The sequence below is a fragment of the Lissotriton vulgaris genome, chromosome 11, assembly GCF_964263255.1.
Source record: "Lissotriton vulgaris chromosome 11, aLisVul1.2, whole genome shotgun sequence".
In the NCBI taxonomy this organism is placed as follows: Eukaryota; Metazoa; Chordata; class Amphibia; order Caudata; family Salamandridae; genus Lissotriton; species Lissotriton vulgaris.
This window is the reverse complement of record NC_141699.1, coordinates 407,501,905-407,522,168: the sequence shown is the minus strand read 5'-3', so window position 1 is coordinate 407,522,168 and position 20,264 is coordinate 407,501,905. Positions and strand designations below refer to the sequence as shown.

At 48.1% G+C, this 20,264-nt stretch overlaps 1 protein-coding gene across 1 annotated transcript in view; it reads left to right on the top strand.

The window, feature by feature from the left end:
• Positions 1-19,671, top strand: part of LOC147679891 (caspase-3-like) — a 237,705-nt gene extending 218,034 nt beyond the window's left edge. The window contains exon 4 of the mRNA XM_086943454.1: positions 16,044-19,671. Coding sequence (XP_086799580.1) covers positions 16,044-16,312 — 269 coding nt within the window. The 3' untranslated portion in view covers positions 16,313-19,671. The remainder of the gene's footprint in view (positions 1-16,043) is intronic.
• The last annotated feature ends 593 nt before the right edge of the window (positions 19,672-20,264 follow it).

Genomic DNA, 20,264 nt, shown 5'->3' with positions numbered 1-20,264 from the left:
CCTAGGAGCCGCGCAAAAGTAAAAACAAACTCACGCCATTGGGGCTGTGTTAAATCCCCCTTAGGTAGAAACAGCGCGGGTACTCTTCACGCGGTAAATATCTAAAGCAAAGGAAGAAGTATGCGTGATAGTCTTGATAACAGAGGAAATGCCTCATTATTGCTAATAGCGAAGATAGAACAGACTTACTGCTTTACTCGCGACTTCCCGCCTCAAACCTACACTCAGGGCTGCCGTCTCACCCAGAAGGAGAATGAAGCACTTCCTGTCCCTCCTTAAATTGTAATGTGGAGCGGTCTAGCGAACTGAATCAACACGCCCATTTAAAGTGGTACGTGCTGAATAACAATGGGAGAAGTTTATTATTTGGTCCCCTACTCCCTAAGAGACGATAGAAAGTTGTATATATATACATGAAGGTAACGCCTATTGGGGCCGAAAATGAAGGGAACTTCTTGCAAAGAAAAGACTCATAATTTGTAAAGACAAGTAGCCTGTCACCCCAGTGTTAGAACCTAGATGGCAACCAGACGGTGGTTAATGTCAGCACCCTCAGTTGGTTAGAGCTCATGATATTGTGAAGAAATGCCAAAATGATTATGAGAATAGTTGAACAATAAGAATTGTTGACATGTATGTTTTGGAGGAAATATATCAGCTGGAAGGATTGCATCACCTTTCTGTGGACTGGTGAGTCTGACAGCAATTCAGAAAATTATCTCTAAAAATCGTTATTACTGCTATATTGCTGTAAAAGTCTACATATGCGCTACCGAGCAAAGGATGTTTATAAAAGTTGTTATCACTGCTGTGTTGCTGTAGAAGTGCACACGTGCACTAGCGAACAAAGGTTGTAAGGGAAAGGGCCTCCAGTGCCAGAAGAAGTGCTTGTTGGCTAGTGCGTAATGCTGCCCCAGGGAATATCATCATTCAGTCCTGTTCTGTGGGTGCCCAGACGGTAAACCCACCGTTGTTCCTTCTCAAAGAGTCTCTGTTCAGAGGACGTGGGCAAGTGTTCTAAAATCGTCCAGTGCAAATCATTTGGTGTGTGATTAGACTGTAAGAAATGTGCCGTTAGTTTTGTTGTAGTTTTTTTACATCGAATGTTACTTCCGTGCTCACATATTCTAGTCTTAATGCGTCTGGTGGTCATGCCCACATACTGAAGATTGCAACGACAAGTTATCAAATATACAACGTTGGAAGTGTTGCAATTCGTGTGCCTTCTTTGGTCCCACCTTGAGCCATCTGAAAGGGTTAGGAATTTCGTATCCGTGGTGAGGTGACACACGTTACAATTCCCACAGGGGAAATGTCCGAGTACTGGGGGTAGACCCCAGGCGTTCAGTACACTGGGAACCTGCTTGGTTGGTTGTGGACACTGGGGGCGGGTATGTATCAGTGAGTCTTTTAGACTCGTAGCTCTCTTATAAGAAAAGAGAGGCTTTTGCCAGTCTACTTTGTTACTGGGAATGATCCTCCAGTTCCTCGAAATGCATTTACTGACTGCATTGGACAGAGCATTATAAGTAGTGACACATGCCAGTGGGGGTTCTGCTTTCTCATTTCTATCACCATTCTCGTGGTCTTCCAGGAGTCCATCTCGCGGTTGGTTTCTCGCTCTCTTTTGGCTTCTCTCTACAATACTTTTGGGGTAACCTCTTCTCGACAATTTACCTGTCAGCTCATTTGCCTGTTGTTTATAGTCAGATAAATTGCTGCACTTCTCCTTAGCCTTAGAAATTGCCCATACAGGAGATTCTCACGAAGTGCCCTGGGGTGGTAACTAGAGAAATGAAGCAAGTTGTTTTTTGCTTTGGGTTTATAGAAGGTCTTGGTTTCTAAATGGTTACCCACCCTGTTGATGATGACATCCAAAAAGGTTATCCTATCGTGGGAGTGCTCATGGGTAAACTTTAGATGGGTGTTACAGTTGTTAATCCACTCATAAAACCCAGTCAGTAGAGTTTCATCCCCTTGCCAGATCATTAAAACATCGTCTATATAGCGTTGCCATAAGACAATGTTTGTTCCAAAGGGATTACTGGGATTCAGAATGTGACTCTGCTCGAAATCAAACACGTACAAACCTGCCACCGAGGGGGCAAAAGTACTGCCCATTGAAGTTCCTGTGGCTTGTAGATATATCTTGCCCTCGTGTTCAAAGTAATTGCGTTTTAGAGCAAGTGTTGCACAATCGACAACGAAATCCCGGCTGGTTGTGTAATCCCACGTGCTCCTATCGAGAGCCTCCTTCAGTACCTTGATTGTGTCATCCTGTGGGATGCAGGTATAGAGGCTTTCGATGTCCATTGTTACCAGAAAGCAAGGGTCTGCAGGGAGGGTGATGGATTTGAGTAGAGCGAGCAGACTTTTCGTGTCTTTCAAATACGTGCTGGTTGATTCGATGATCGGTCTTAAGAAAAAGTCACAGTATTTGGAGAGGGGCTCTAGCAGTGAGCCCAGCCCGGAAACAATGGGTCTTCCTGGAGGTGGTAGGATGTTCTTGTGAGTTTTGGGCAATACATAGAAGTATGGTATCCTGCCCTCAGATGTGGTTAAGAAATTCGCTTCCTAAGGAATGGTATCCTGCCCTCAGATGTGGTTAAGAAATCCGCTTCCTTGATTTCGAGCAGAGTCACATTCTGAATCCCAGTAATCCCTTTGGAACAAACATTGTCTTATGGCAACGCTATATAGACGATGTTTTAATGATCTGGCAAGGGGATGAAACTCTACTGACTGGGTTTTATGAGTGGATTAACAACTGTAACACCCATCTAAAGTTTACCCATGAGCACTCCCACGATAGGATAACCTTTTTGGATGTCATCATCAACAGGGTGGGTAACCATTTAGAAACCAAGACCTTCTATAAACCCACAGCAAAAAACAACTTGCTTCATTTCTCTAGTTACCACCCCAGGGCACTTCGTGAGAATCTCCCGTATGGGCAATTTCTAAGGCTAAGGAGAAATTGCAGCAATTTATCTGACTATAAACAACAGGCAAATGAGCTGACAGGTAAATTGTCGAGAAGAGGTTACCCCAAAAGTATTGTAGAGAGAAGCCAAAAGAGAGCGAGAAACCAACCGCGAGATGGACTCCTGGAAGACCACGAGAATGGTGATAGAAATGAGAAAGCAGAACCCCCACTGACATGTGTCACTACTTATAATGCTCTGTCCAATGCAGTCAGTAAATGCATTTCGAGGAACTGGAGGATCATTACCAGTAACAAAGTAGACTGGCAAAAGCCTCTCTTTTCTTATAAGAGAGCTACGAGTCTAAAAGGCTCACTGGTACATACCCGCCCCCAGTGTCCACAACCAACCAAGCAGGTTCCCAGTGTACTGAACGCCTGGGGTCTACCCCCAGTACTCGGACATTTCCCCTGTGGGAATTGTAACGTGTGTCACCTTACCACGGATACAAAATTCCTAACCCTTTCAGATGGCTCGAGATGGGACCAAAGAAGGCACACGAATTGCAACACTTCCAACGTTGTATATTTGATAACTTGTCGTTGCAATCTCCAGTATGTGGGCATGACCACCAGACGCATTAAGACTAGAATATGTGAGCACGGAAGTAACATTCGATGTAAAAAAACTACAACAAAACTAACGGCACATTTCTTACAGTCTAATCACACACCAAATGATTTGCACTGGACGATTTTAGAACACTTGCCCACGGCCTCTGAACAGAGACTCTTTGAGAAGGAACAACGGTGGGTTTACCGTCTGGGCACCCACAGAACAGGACTGAATGATGATATTCCCTGGGGCAGCATTACGCACTAGCCAACAAGCACTTCTTCTGGCACTGGTTGCCCTTTCCCTTACAACCTTTGTTTGCTAGTGCACGTGTGCAGTTCTACAGCAACACAGCAGTGATAACAACTTTTATAAACATCCTTTGCTCGGTAGCGCATATGTAGACTTTTACAGCAATATAGCAGTAATAACGATTTTTAGAGATAATTTTCTGAATTGCTGTCAGACTCACCAGTCCACAGAAAGGTGATGCAATCCTTCCAGCTGATATATTTCCTCCAAAACATACATGTCAACAATTCTTATTGTTCAACTATTCTCATAATCATTTTGGCATTTCTTCACAATATCATGAGCTCTAACCAACTGAGGGTGCTGACATTAACCACCGTCTGGTTGCCATCTAGGTTCTAACACTGGGGTGACAGGCTACTTGTCTTTACAAATTATGAGTCTTTTCTTTGCAAGAAGTTCCCTTCATTTTCGGCCCCAATAGGCGTTACCTTCATGTATATATATACAACTTTCTATAGTCTCTTAGGGAGTAGGGGACCAAATAATAAACTTCTCCCATTGTTATTCAGCACATACCACTTTAAATGGGCGTGTTGATTCAGTTCGCTAGACCGCTCCACATTACAATTTAAGGAGGGACAGGAAGTGCTTCATTCTCCTTCCGGGTGAGATGGCAGCCCTGAGTGTAGGTTTGAGGCGGGGAGTCGCGAGTAAAGCAGTAAGTCTGTTCTATCTTCGCTATTAGCAATAATGAGGCATTTCCTCTGTTATCAAGACTATCACGCATACTTCTTCCTTTGCTTTAGATATTTACCGCGTGAAGAGTACCTGCGCTGTTTCTACCTAAGGGGGATTTAACACAGCCCCAATGGCGTGAGTTTGTTTTTACTTTTGCGCGGCTCCTGGGTGTTTTCCCTACTTAAGATCGATTTTGATTGCATTGTTACATGTCTAATTCGTAGGCGCGTTTCCGTTATCTAACAATAGTGCACCTGGCCACAGCGATAACAGTACCTCAACCACGCTACCATTTACGGCACTGCTAACAAATGATTATTTTGAGAAACACAGGTTATTGGATTGTGTATTGATTGTGTTATCTCCTTTCTTGATTTGACGTGCCGTTATGATTACCGTAGGAGCTTTCTCAGCTTGACATGAGCCGATCCACTTTTTCGTAATCTCCTGGCACCTAGTAAATTTATTACCTTGTACAGGTGTCAGATGATTGGCTGCACTTCAAAGTTCACTGAAACGGCATCATTCTAACTTTCCCTTGCTTTCCCTGACCTCACGATTTAACTAACCATTTGATCACTATTGGATTAGTCGGTGACAGTACTACTTTCTTACTTTTTCACCTAGATCGAACCATAAACTTGGAATTGATCTGGCAGGCATATAATGAAACTTTATCTGCCTCAGTCATACGAACTAGAATTAAGTTTGTTCTTTCTGTATGGACATACAAGGGCTGGTTGGTTGTAGACCAAGATATATCATGCAGACAAACGAGGACTTTAAGACACCTCATTATTGCATTCCCTTGATGGAATATTTGTGCCTAGCCCTAATGCTTCTTCATTTAACTCGTGTTTCCACACTAAGTACAGTGTTAGAAAGTACATTATATGTCATTAATTTCATTTTTTCTTCACAGGTTTTTTGGCCAGGTTGCGCATTTTTGCCCTGACCTGTATCATGGAGACTGCCCGTGATATTCGTATGTTATATATATTTTTCACACTTGGTACCTCACAGTAGGGTGCGCCTTAGCGCGCGCATACCACTGGGGGTCTATTTTTAGGTCCTGACGAATGCTGAGCGAATGGCAGTATAACAGCAGAAACATGTTGGCCAGTAAAAAAATTTTGTTTAATTATTTAGGACACATGGTTTCGTAACACAAAACCTAACTGTCCGCTCACTTGTTTTTAACAAATACAGGTTGGTCATTATTAAAACAGGTATAAAGACTACAACCTAGTATTTTTTTTTAAATAATTGCACCTATTATCACCACACTTTGATTTGGGCACCTTTTGCATCCACCACATCCTGCTCCGCTGCAAAACAGGCGTTGTAGCACGCTGGGGTGGTACTAGATCGCCCCAGCGGGGACCCCGTGATGAAGCATGTCACCAGCTAGTGGTGAGTGAGGGTCCTTCTACAACAGGGAGATCCCTGTCCTGTTTTACAAAGTGGGATACAGTGACCCAGTAGTAATCGCAACTTGACTCGTGAGGTGGGTGCCACTACTGTGAGACACGTTTCTAGACATATGGTGTTTTGTAGTTTATTATGTAAAAGAACAACTAGCCAGTGAACATTGTGAACAGTCAGAATGCCAAAAGGTCGGATGCAAAACGTGCTCCCGTCCATACTCTCTAGGAGAGCAACCAAATTGTAAGTCTAAGGGTGTGGTTGTGCTATGCGGACTTAGTCAGTTATGTCAAGTCAATAATGGTGTTGTGGGAAAGCCCACTGCCCTCCCGGGAAGAGCGTGCCGGTCTAGACCGCTCTGGCACGCAGGGAGCCCCATTCATACATGCAGCAAGCATTATACGTTACGTGGTCCAGTCGAGCCGCTACTAGGCGAGGTGTCTCTGCAGTCGCATCCTGGTCGGAGGCAGGCACCCAGTGTCAGCCAATGGCGTACCACCCATCGGGGGGACCCCTGGTGTGTGTCCATTGCCAGTTCATCCCTCAGGGTCGAGGGGGCCACCACCCGTCTGTTCCGGTAGTGTGTGGCTCCGAGGCTATCTTGGTGGCGTTGAGCAGAAGTTTTGTGGGGTTGTCTTGCACGTCGCGTGGTTAGCTGATGTAGTCCGCCGTTTGGGGAGTGACATCCGGTCGCCCTTCCGATGCTGGGGAATCCGGTACGCCATAAATGGCCTCGTCGTCGCTGGGAGACTCCTGTGTGGCGCCGTCCGCCGCGTCACTCTGCGCTGGGGATCTACTGAGTTCCATCACCAGGCGAAGGGCGTCTTGTTTCTCCTGGCGCGTGGTGTCTGCTGGGGGGGAGTCCTCGTCTCGGCGTTCATCCCTGCCCGTGACCTCTGGTGGGGTCTACGTCTTCGTCTGTAGCCTCCGGGTTGTCGCCGGGGCGCAAATCCCGCAGTTGTTCTTGGGTCTGTGTCTACTCTACTGTCCAGCCATGATTCCACTTCCGCAGGGTCCGTAAAAAATGAGTTCGTTCTCCAGCCACTACCCTCAGTTTCGCGGGAAACAGCAGGGAGTATTGCAGGTCCAGCTGTCTCAGGCGCTTTTTCACCGCCATGAAGTTATGTCGTTGCCGCTGCACCTGAATGGTGTATTCCGGGAAGAACATCACCGTCGCATTTTCAATCCGGACCTCATGGAGTTTTCTCGTTTCGCGTAGTATGGAGTCTCTGTCTCTGCAATTCATCACGCGGAGTAGCATGGGCCTCGATTTGGAGCCCGTTGCCAGGGGTTTGGTAGGGACTCTGTGAGCTCGTTCTATTATGAAGTGTGGGGAGAGAGATCCCTCCGGTAGAATGTCTTTCAGCCACCGTTCCATGTGTTCCTCCGGAGATCTCCCCTCCCATTTCTCCGGGACCCCGACCAGGCGTACGTTGTTTCTGCGTGTCCTGCCTTCCGCATCTTCAGCCCTGTCTTCCAGGAATTCCACCCTGTTCAGTAAGTCCTGTATTTGCTTGTGCGACTGGTCGGTCCGGGGCTGAAGCTCCTGCATGGTGCCTTCAAGGGTTGTGGTGCGTTCCGCCAGCTTCTTATGGTCTGCCCGTAGGTGCGTCAGGTCCACGGCCACGCTGTCTATTTTGGCGGCCAGGGAGGTACGGATCAGCTGTATGGATTCTTCCAGCCTCTCCATTGCTGCCAGCATTGTATCGAGCTTCGCCGCTGTTTGGTCTGGGTCAGTGCCTTTCCCGGACGTATCCATTTTGCCTTTTTATATCGCGCCTCCAGTCCCAGTGCGTGTTCTAGGCCCGTTAGACTTCTGTACCACGGTGTCGCTCCCGTGCCGGTGGTGTGTCCCGTCCCCTGGGGGCCTGCCGATGCGTGGGCTTACCGAGTGTCAGGGCAGTTAAGTATCCCTCGGTGTGCACAGTTTGTGTGTGTGCAGACGTCTGTGTCCGTGTCTTCGTGGCGGCGGTTCACAACCTCCGGGGACCGTTGGGCCGGTGTCCCACCAGCCGCGTGTGGCGTGGGGTCTGGGCGTGCTTCCCCTCGTCGAGTTTAGGCGCTGCAGTGAGTCGTGCGGGCCGCTGCGCCGCACCCTTGATGCGGGTGGTACTGTGGGCGCCGTGTGTCCTCGGTGTGCCGTGGTCCGGCCGTGGACAGGTGCGTTATCCTGCGGATGGGATGGCACAGATCGCTTTACTGGTGCAAGGTGAGGGTCAGCCGTGTCCGCCACCCAATTGCGCGCCTCTTTCTATTAGTGGCAGTATTGGGCCAGTCCCGCCAGTCATTGTGTGGAGGGGCAGGGTCCCCGGGGGGGTGCTTGCAAGTCCTCGCTGCTGGTGGAGCGGGTCTCCCCCGCCTACCTCTGATGCGTGTCGGTCCAGCCGGCTCCTTCCAGTCGGTCTCGGGCTGTTGACCGGTCAGGTTTGGGAGGCGGTAGGCACCTGTTGCGTGGGTCTTCAGGTCAAGCCAGGTCCGATCTCAGGTGTCGCCAGCCCTCCGCAGTTCCTTGTGCTCACCTCGTGCGTAGGCCACAAGTTCAGGCCTACCGCGTTTGGCGAAGCCCTGGTCTTTCCTGGGCGCCTGTCCGGGTCGGGTGTCTCGTGGGCGGCCTCCGCGCCGCAGAATTCCCGGTGCTCTCTGCGCTCACCGATCTGTCCCAGAGTTGGCAGGGTGGTGAAGGGAGACGTCCCTGTGCAGCGCCGGTGGTTTTCGGCCGGCTGCGAGCGGTGGATCCACGGATAATTGCGCCGGGAAGGGGAGCTCAGAGCGGAGCTCTACCCAAAGGTGGCCATTCCCTCTGCGCGCTTAGCCACGCCCCGTGCATTCGAGTCCCTCATGGGACACTGGGGATCATAAAAACGATGTCCTACCTGCTTACAAACATAGCAGGTCATTGGGCCCCTATGAACAGGTTTACCTGTCGGGGCCCCTGGCTTCTTCACAGGGGGAGGCTGGGAACCTTTCCCTTGGTTCCCTTGGGGATTACTTTGGGGCCTTTTCTGGAACTCCCTCTGTTTACCCTTGTCCCCCCCCACTCTTCTGCTGGGGACCCTGCCCACCTTTGGCTGAGTCTCCCACCGGACCCTTGTGGACCCTGGTACTGACCCAGCGCTCCGCCTCCTCTGCAAGTTTTCTAGGGTTAGATATCTTGCTATCAATAAGGTGCTGGCGCAGCTCTGGAAAACAGTTATTAGACAAATCCTCCCAAGCAAACAAATCATAAAGAGCTTCATAACTTTCCACTTTGCTGTTCTTTACCCAACCATCCATGGCTCTGCAAAAAAATGACACATATTCAACCCACGTCGTACCAGGCAATTTCTTACATTCTCTAAAGGCTTGTCTGTACTTTTCTTGGGTTAGGCCATACCTCAACATTAAAGCATCTTTCATATGAGTATACGACATCCTATCCTCCACAGGAATATCTAACAGGGTATCTCTCCCCTCATTCACAAAGCGACCCCACAACCCCGCTCCCCAATCCTTCTCAGGGACCCAGTGGGCCAACAATGCTAACTCATACGCTTTAAACCATTGACCAATATCCTCATTCTTATGATAATCTTTGATCACATCTTTGGGAAAATAAAACCTACTTTCTGCAGGTACAGATGGGATGCTGCCACCAGAGGGATTCAATTCTAAACTTTTAGCTTGGAGCTCCGTTTCCCTCACCATTCTCTCACGCTCAAAAGCTACCTTTTCCCTTTCAAACTCCAACCTTTTGATCTCCATATCAGCTTCTCTTCTGCCTTTTGCATTTTCCAACTCCAACTGCCCATTTATCTTAAGTTTTGCCATTTCCATGTTGTATGCACGTTCCTTCTCCCTTTTTTCTCTTTCTTCAGGAGAAAGACCTTTAGAGGAAACACTGCTACCGGGAGGAGACACTGGCCCATTCACTGGTACCTCCTCCTCCCCTTCCACTGGCGGTATCACCACTGCATCAGAGGGATTTCTGGCCTCTAACCAGGCTTCCAATGCTTTGAGATAGTTTTCCTTAACCTTGAGGCCTGTGGTAAAGACTTTAAACTGTTTGCAAAAGGATTTCAGTTCCTGTAACCTGTAGTCGTTTATCTTTGCCCTATCAAATTCCTTCACAACAACAACAGGGGTAGTGACTCCGGCATCACTCATGGTCAAAACTGGCAGTGTTCAAAAAATCAAGCTTCAGGAAAGCGGAGAACAAAAATAGAATCCTACCAAAATAGATTGTGGCTGCGCTATGGTCTGCTTTCACTATGTAGTGCACACTAATCACTGCACATGGGTCATAAATGCAAAGTTCAAATCCTCACCGCTGACCCACCAATGTTAGACTTGGCTGTCTCTAGTTGGCAGAGGTATACACTTCTGACAAATAGGGACTCATCTCCTCTAGTCAGGGTAAGGGGATCACACACTTAGATAACCCCTGCTCACCCCCTTGGTAGCTTGGCAAAGCAGACAGGCTTATCTCAGAGGCAGTGCGTTAAGCATTTATGACCACATACAGTAATAAAGTGAATACACTACAAATAAACACGACACAGTAGTATTATAAAAATAAGGATGTTTATATACGGCTTAGCACAAGACCAAATAACGACAAAAAATATACCACAATCTTAATAAATACTCTTGGAAGGAAAAATAATAGTTCAAGTGTAGTTTCTTCTTAGCACAAAGTCTTTAGTAACAAAAGCAACTCTTCTTCTTTAAAACACAGTTCTTGGCAACAATGTAACCCAAATGGGAGTCACACGACGTTGAGGCAAAGTTAATCCAAAGTTTTGACGTCGACGGCGAGGAGCACTACGTCGAGCCCGGAGTCGCACAGACCCCCACAACACAGTACCTTGGAAAAGCGAAGCACACGATGATCAGCGGCGTCGAGATGTCCGGCGTCGCGTCTTCGGCGTCGATCGGGCCTCGGAGTCTGGGCGAACTGCAGCGGCGTCGACAGATGTCAGGCAGGAGCAGCGCTCATGAGGCGAAGCAGGATACGGCGTCGTCGTCGATGTCGATGATGATGTGGCAAGAGTGAGCAGCGCTCACGGCGTCGAGGGGGCTTGGAGTAGATGCGATCAGCGGCAGTGCAGACACGGGGTTACTTGGAGCTGGAGCCGAACTCACTACTCACTGGCGCCGCTACTGGCGTCGATCGGGCCCGGCGGCCGGCGTCGAGGAAGCGGGACACTGGAGCCGTTACTCACGATGTCGGGCTGGATTCGGCGGCGTCCGTCGGCGTCGAGATGGCTGGATTTTTTCAGAGGTGCTGGATTTTCAGGTTCCAGCAACAAGCACTTTTAGCAAATAAATGAAGTCCTTTAGCCCTGTGACTTCAACAGGAGGCTGGCACTCTTCCAGCCCTTGGAGATTTTCTTTAGCAAAGTTTGAGAGTACACACACAGTTCCTCTCTCCTGGTTCCTTGGCAAAAATAAAGAAGCAACTGCAGGATTCCCCCCAGCAAACAGCACTCTGGCAGAAGGGGTAGGCAAGTCCTTGGATCAGCAGGCTTCTTGTCCTTGGTTCAGGGTTCCTTGTCAGAAGTGATCTAAATTCTTGGTTCAGGGGTCCTTCTCTTTACCCCTTTCTGGCTTTGATCCCTTTGTCCATGCAGGGGAATTCCCCTCATCCTGGGTTTGTGGGTGTAGCCAGGCAGAGGCACCTGGCCTATTCACTGTGCAGGGCTGGGTCCTCAGACGCCCAGCAGGAGGTGGAGCCAGCATTGTATCAGGCAGGGCGGGCTATCAGGAACTACTCTCCCCCTAATCTCAATGCAAATGCACCACTCACCCCACACTGACTCATACAGAACTCTGGAGCCATCCAGCCCCTGTCACACACACACACCAAACCAGCAGAAACCAGTAATAGTTAGACAAGAAAATAGCCACTTTCTAAAAGTGCTATTTTCAAACCCAGAGTCCAAAAACCATCCACACAAATGGATGCGTTATTAAACCCCGAGTTCAGGGATACCAAACTCGACATTGCACCATGCTCCCCGAGCCAGCTAGGGTTATAGCATTAATAACCCCGGCAGCCCATTCTAACTAATGGAGAGCAGGAAACCTCACAATAGTGAAAAATGAATATGGCTGTAATTCACTATTAGGACATGCCAACCTAGTCAGGCTTGTCCTACCTTATGCTTACAACGCACCCTGCCCGTGGCCTACCATAGGGGTGACTAACATGAAGTTAAGGGATGGTTTAGGGACTGGCAAGGAGGTGTACTTGTGCAGTCAGCGTGACAGTACCAGACTGCACGTAGGTCTAGCAATGGCAGACCTTTAGACATACTTTTACTAGGCCGCTCTTGTGGGTGGCACAACATGTGCTGCAAGCCCACGAGCAGCATTTGTATTTACAAGCCCTGGCACTCCTGGTGCACTAGACTAGGGACTGACAGTAAGCCAAATAAGCCAAACATGGAATTCAATCAATACAGTAATTTTACATAGGGAGCACTTGCACTGTGGCACCGATCAGCAGTGGCACAGTGCCCAAAGCAATATACCAGCAAAAACATCGAAAACAGAGGAGGCAAACAGAAAAAAATGGAGGAGAGACTCAGGCCAATGATGTCAGGTCTAACAGTGATGTAACCTGGGCCGGGAAGGCAAAGCCAGACCCAATGGGGGCCTGGGACAAACGCCATCTGGGGGCAGGAAACCCCTCCCCGCCCATTTGCATAGCCCTCTAGATGGGGGTGGGGGCGACCAGGATTGGTCACCCCAGGGCAAGCTCTGGCCCCCTCAATCCAAGGGGCAACACAAAAGGGGCTACAAGCAAGGGTAAATGGGGCCCCAACCGGGCGCAGCAGAGCGAGAAGGCAGGATCCGAGGTGACCACACAGGAGGGTACAGTGGCACCTGGGGTTGCTAATATGAGTACGAGCGGGGCAGGGGAGGACCAGGATCCTAACGGGAAACCAGCCAGTGAGTATTTGCGCCCCTCCCAGAGTGACCCCCCACAATCACAAAGCTCTTAGGGCTGGCCAATCTCATCCCACTGGAAGTTAAGGAGAGGATATGGAGAAAGACTTTTTCTCACTGCTGGAAGTGCGCCAGGCAGGTTTAGACCTAGAAACACAAAAGACAAAAAGGATGATGATAGGAGGGACCACCGTAAGCCCAGAGTAGAAAGATCAGTAAAAATTGGCTGAAAGCTTTCAGAACATTGGCATACGTTTTCATAGAGAAATTCCCTCAGAGCGCAGCAGCACTGATTTTGTACGAGCAAAAGGTACACGAGGCACAGCAGCAATATCAGGGTGATGCATGGCTGAAATACGATGAGGGTTTCAGGGCGAAGATGCAAGTATGGCAGATAATGGGGTGGGACTGTCTGGACATAGAAGGGTTCATGACTTACATGGTGGCAGCCAGGGAAGGTGTCAGCACAAAAGAGAGCAATTTTCGCCCCTACGGGAGTAAGGGTAAATATGGTGGGCAAGGATAAGGGTTCAAAGGAAAAAACCAGGGCAATAACAAATCAGGCAAACCATGCTTGAAGTTCGACAAAGACGATTGTAGATGGGGGGCTGCATGCAGGCATAAACACGCCTGCGGGTCATGCAGCATAAGCCACCCTGTCATACACTGTAAGCGGGCCCCGGGGGCAGGGACCCACAAAGATAAAACAGGCACAAAGACGTGAGGAACAGATCCCTCAGGTGGGGGCAGCGAGGGCTGGGGCTGGGGGCAGCCGCTACCAACCCCTATAAAGGCAGTAAGGGTTTAAGGGTGGGCGTAAAATCCGTTTAGCGGGCGAATTTGCGGATTTTCCGCGATTTCGCGATCCGCGAATCTCGCGAAATCGCGGTAAAATCCGCGAATCAGCGGGGACGAATTTTCAGCCAGGCAAGGGTTACAGCAGCAGGTGCAAAAGTTGAACCTAATTTTTTTGTAACCTTTTACAAAAGGGTTACAAACAAATTAACTTCAACTTGGACACCTGCTGCTAATTGCTTCCTGGCGCCTCGTTGCCTACTTGCAACTATTCTCTGACCCTGCTCAATAGTTACAAGTAAGCAACGAGGCACCTGTCCAAGGAACTAAACCTCATCAGGAAGCACTTACAGATATAAAAAACAGGAAGAAGGGAGAGGATGGCAAATACACCCATTTTGAGTTGTCAGGAGGGGTTAAACTAAAAGAGACCTTTACAGCACAATATTCATATGTATGTAAATGTATGTAAATGTGCATTTTGCTAAAAATAAAAAGCTGTATGTTCTGTAGGGGCAACTCAGGAATCTGGCCCTTCAGAGATCCGGCCTCTCTTTCTTTCTCTCGTTCTCTCTCTCCCTCTCTTTCTCTCTCTTTCTATCTATCTATCTATCTATCTATCTATCTATCTATCTATCTATCTATCTATCTATCTATCTATCTATCTATCTATCTATCTATCTATCTATCTATCTCTCTCTCCCTCTCCCATAAACGACTGCATGGGTAACTTTACTATGCAAGCGGCTCGCGAAGACGCAAAAATCCCCGCAAACACGCAAAAAACCCAGTGAACACGCAAAAAACCCAGTGAACACGCAAAAAAACAAAAATCCGCAAATTCGCACAAATTCGCAAATTTTGCGGATCGCGAATTCGCAAATCCGCAAATTCGCGGATCGCGAATTCGCAAAATTCGCCCATGCTTAAAAGGCAGGCAGGCTGTTGAATTTGTTGAAACTCTATCACAAGGCAACAGACAGACAGCTGATAGCAGAGGGCTTCACACAAGGTTTCCCAATCCCTTACAAAGGACCCAGGGGCACCCGGTAGAGCCTTAACCTGAAATCAGTGACGGACAACCAGGGAGTGGCAAGACAAAAAGTAGAGAAAGAAGTGAAACTGGGGCGGGTGGCTGGCCCTTTCGCCTCCCCGCCACTAAAGGACCTGGTGGGATTACCGCCAGGTGTGGTGCCCAAAAAGGGGCAGGCAAATCCAGGCTTATACGTTATTTATCCCACCCGGAGGGGGAATCCATAAAGGACTGGTTGTAACAGGAAGCGTGCACAGTGGCCTATGAATCACTGGACGATGTAGTGGACCTGATAAGGCAGTACGGGAGGGGTATCCTGCAGGCAAAAACAGACATAGAATCAGCGTTCCGATTATTGCCGGTGCACCCAGATAGCTACCACCTGCTAGGTTTCAAATTAGATGGTCATTACTACTGTGAGAAATGCTTACCAATGGGTTGCTTGATATCATGCACACACTTCGAGGCATTCAGCGGTTTCCTGGAGTGGGAGCTAGGGCCACCCGCTCCAAAAGGGGGACGGGTCCACTATTTAGATGACTTCCTTTTTATTGGCAGGGTAGGCACAGAGGATTGCACCAACCTCCTGCAAATCTTCATGGCCCTGGCTCAAAAGTTGGGTATCCCATTGGCACAGGACAAGACAGAGGGTCCAACCACAAAACTATCCTTCCTCGGGATAGAGTTGGACTCAGTGGCCGGGACATGCAGATTGGCACCCGATAAGGTGATCGAGCTAAAGGGAATCATTGGGAGACAAAGGCAACACAAGAAGGCGACACAGGATAGAGTAGATGCTCAAGCAAGGTCCTTGTGATGCCACATGGCAGGGACCCCTGGGAGCAGGGGGAGGTCCCATGAAAGGGTCCAGGGCAAGCGGGACAACACTTGCAGCCTGTGTAGGTCCTGACGGACACCCTCCAAGTCGGTATCAAGTTGATGCCTAGACCCGTGAATCAGAGGTCCAGACAAGGGGCCCCTCCCTTCCCTGGAAATTGAGGAGGCTGGGTCTATACAGAAACCAAAATGATTGCAAAGACAATGAAATGAGTTAACATGGACATTAAGAGAGCAATTGGTATGACAATGAATTTTGCAAAATGTATAAATATGTTATGTTGAATAAACTGTGACCTTTTAAGGCACGTTGTCAGTGGTGGGATTTGAGGGTTAATATGGATGCAGTTTTTTTAGAAGCAGGGGAGAGGGGGGTGGCAACTTGCCTCCTGAATGGAGTTGTGTATGCTCAACCGTTTGTAATTGCTACTACTGAACATGTACTCTCTGCATATCAGCCAGCCTCACTCATGATGCCTCTGTCTCCCCAGGTTATGCCGCCTTCCTGAACCCTAGCGGCTCTGTGTTTCTCCAGACGCTCTGTGATTTGCTCAGGGGTGAAGAGAGGCATCTGGAGCTGCTGCAATTGATGACGCGACTCAGCCACACAGTGGCCCACCGCTTCCAGGCACGTGGCATGTACCAGGGACACAAAGCCATGCCTTGTCTCGTCAGCAATATGACGCAAGAGGCCTACCCTTTCTCTACGCTCACCAAGGAAGAGCGGGAGGAAAGGCGAGTATCCGCTGGAGAGCCATGACCAGTTGATGACGTCAGAGGAAGCACTGGCTGGACCAATGGCTTCTGGCTAAGGCGTAATGGATGCACACTCAGGAAATCTTCATGACTCATTAGTTCTGGTGCAGTAGCGTGCTCTACTCTGATACTTTGATGTTTCAACAGAACAGCCATCTAAAGTGTGCTGTTTTTATTTTGGAGAAAGCACAAGCTCGTACAGTACAGCATTCAAGTAAACTGAACTCTAAACCTTCAGTGTGATAATCAAAAACAAGTGGAGCACATCTGAATAGATTTGCCTGGTCTGAACTCAGTTTACCTTGATGAGATGTTCAGCGCATTTTCCAGGGCCCTGGCGTAGAATTATAGACCCACTGTAGTAGGGCAAAAGGTGTACCCCCACTACACTGGATTCGGATACACAACATCGGAACACTTCAAACACTAGATCGAATGTCATTACAACACGTAAAAATATAATAACAAAGCGAGGCTTACGTTCAAAACTATTTAAAAAAATTATTGTATTAATTAGAAACAATACACTGAAAAAACGTTTAGGTATACCGAAATAATTTAAAACAATCTGAAAGAGGGCAAAAAGGTAAAGACGCTGATGCGCTTATCCGGGTGAATAGCAAGTTACACTGTGTGGGTGTGTGATTAGAAGTGTGATACGGCTTTGATCCTATGTGGGAAGTGATTTTATGATGTGCATGGTAACCATCACCGAGGTGCAGTTATTGTTTCATAGGATGCAGCGCTTAGCATTGATGGATGATGGAGGTGTGAGCAATAGAAGCGCACTTTTATCGTTTGTGGTATGGTGGCACCACTGACTCTCCAGGTACCTCTACTGGGGTGGGAGTTATTTTTAAGAGGCGCAGACAAGTTATTTTAATAGGAACTTTATTAAGTTCACAGGAACAACCCCTGGACACATCCTCACTCCAGCAACTGTCCTCTCTTCTCTGCCAGTTCCAGAATCATAGCATCCTGGAAACCATGGAGGAAGGCAGGACATGTTGCCAGTTTACGTTACTAAGTTACATTGCTAGGATACAACACATCTTCCTACTTTAACAATGAAACAAAACAGCATACAAAATGAAGATACAGATATTACAATAAAGAATGTGAGTGCATACTTATTGATGAAAAGAATGAGATACAATACCCTTGGAAATCATGGGTTACATAAACAAATGTAATTACAATATACCTAGAATCAATGAGTTACATAGTTACTGTGCCATTTTGGAACATTCCTAATACGTTTGCTCTCTCTTCCATCACCACTGCTTTTCACCAAGTTATCATTACCAGTTTTCCTTTCCCAAGCACGTAACTCCGTATCGTTGCACATAGTGACACTTCGATTATTCCACATTATGCCATCACTTAGCCAAACACTGTTGCCCATAACCTTAATTATTTGTTTTGGTGCTGACCATTTTGATGGACCTTTCCTTTGAATGCCCACACAATATGTTCTCACCCAATCTCCATCAACAAATACACGTTTATTCCTTTTTAAATGGTTCTTGTGCCTGTCCACATATTTCTCCTGGTGTTTCTTGACTCTATACTCTAGAGTCTTGTTGCACACCAGTCACCTTTGACCCTGGAGCATCCACCCCGGAACAACCCTAGTTCCATATTGTCTGCCTTTGTGAAGTCTGAATGGAAATTCGTTGGTAACAGAATGGGGTGTGGTTTGGTAACTCCACAACATTTCCTTCAATGCTTCCTAGCAATCCCCACCACATCCTTCCTCTAACTGGATACATTCTTTCAGAACTCTATTAAATCTCTCCACGAGACCATTTTTCCCTGGGATTGCTCTGTTCGTTCGTGACATCAGCTGTTAGGAAAAGTCCTGCAAGGTCTCTCAGCACTCTTACCAGAATCAGGATGATCGGTGCTCCGCTTTTTCTTCACCTTTCTTAAGGAGTGCCCTTCAGTCTCGTTTCTTCCATAATAACTGTTCCAAACAGTGGCAAGGTTTCCAAGCACAGCTGTCTCCTCTATAATAGGCTTGCTAACAGTTAAGACACCTCTGACAGTGTGTTCCTTTGCTCTTTTCGTTGTCCAGGGGTTGTGGAAAACGTGTATGCAGTTTAATCACGTCTGCCCTCACAGAGAATACATCCCATCCTCGTCGCCACTTTTAAGAGGCGCAGACAAGTTATTTTAATAGGAACTTTATTAAGTTCACAGGAACAACCCCTGGACACATCCTCACTCCAGCAACTGTCCTCTCTTCTCTGCCAGTTCCAGAATCATAGCATCCTGGTAACCATGGAGGAAGGCAGGACATGTTGCCAGGTTATGTTACTAGTTTACATTACTAGGATACAACAGTTATCTTTTATGCTTTCACTCCGATTTCTAATATGGCTGTGGGAAGAGGTCGTCTGCTCTCACATTTTAGGGATCCAGAGGAGGTAAGAAGGGTAGAAATAGAGTGATTGGATATACATGAAAAGAGGATGTTTGCGGAGTATAAAATCCTATAAAGAAAAAAAAAACATTGCAAAAAAAATATTTATAACATGGAACCGGGAATCCAGAGGAGGGAAAAGAAATATAAGTATTAAAACATATGTATGTGAGTGTATGTATATGTATGTGTCTATATATATATATATATATATATATAACAACAACTCTCTCCTTAGAAAGAATTAGCCGCACTTACAGCAGTGGCATTCCAATGAATTTAATTAATTACAGCAACTGGCAACCTGTTTCGGTCGCATCGACCTTTCTCAAAGGAAAGCCATTGGCATCTGCTGACCACACACCTACAAGTCGATTGCTTCATTTAATGAATTTTTGCCCCATGGTGGACGCCCTGATGGGCCATTTACTAGAGCATGCTGGTACTTGTGGTGAGTAACTCAGTTCAATTCTAACCCTCAAGTGGATGATGCCGAAGTCTTTTACAATTTGCTGTTTCTACCGCTCACCGTTGCTCCCTCGCATGCCTATTGTCGAGGCTGCTAGAGTCCATACCAAAGGAAATCTTCAGCGGCTGCCTGCTGTCCCTTAACGCTTTCGCGAGCTCCAAAGACGGTTCGATTTCGGGCAGTTCAAGTGTTCTTAGCTGGCAGTGCGTCGATTTATGGCAGAACCAAGCCGTTACCAGTGGCGTCACTAGGGGGGCCCAGGGGGTATGGACCGCACCAGGTGACACCCTAACATGGGGTGACACCATCTGGTTATGCTGTGTATGTAACACAGCTCGGCAGCCTCGCCTCTGCTCTGTGTCTATTTAAACTTATCCTCAGCGGCGCGCGCACAAATTCAAAGCACATTTCATGTGTTTATTTCAGTCACTTTGACTGAGAAAAGCCAAGAACAGTGAGGGAGAAACCACGAGGGGTGGAGAAGGCGACGGGGAAAGGGTTAAAAGAGAAGCAGGCGGGGGAGGGGGTGCAGGCGGAGGGGGAGGGATTGTGCATGCAGAGAGGGAGATGGTGCAGACAGAGGGTAAGATAGTTCAGGGGGAGGGGAGATGGTGCAGGCAGAGGGAGAGATGGTGCAGGCAGAGGGAGAGATGGTGCAGGCAGAGGGTGAGATGATGCAGGCAGAGAGAGAGATGGTGCAGGCAGGGGGTGAGATGATGCAGCGGAGGGGAGATGGTGCAGACAGAGGGAGAGATGGTGCATGCACAGGGGAGAAGGTGCAGGCAGAGAGGGAGATGGTGCAGGAAGAGGGTGAGATGGTGCAGGCAGAGAGGGAGATGGTGAAGGCAGAGGGTGAGATGGTGTAGGCTGAGGGGGAGATGGTGTAGGCTGAGGGGGGGTTGGTGCAGGCGGAGGGGAGATGGTGCAGGCAGAGGGAGAGATGGTGCAGACAGAAGAGATGGTGTGGACAAAGGGAGAGATGGTGCAGGTGGAGGGAGAGATTGTGCAGGCAGAGGAGAGATGGTGCAGGCGGAGGGGAGATGGTGCAAGCAGAAGGAGAGA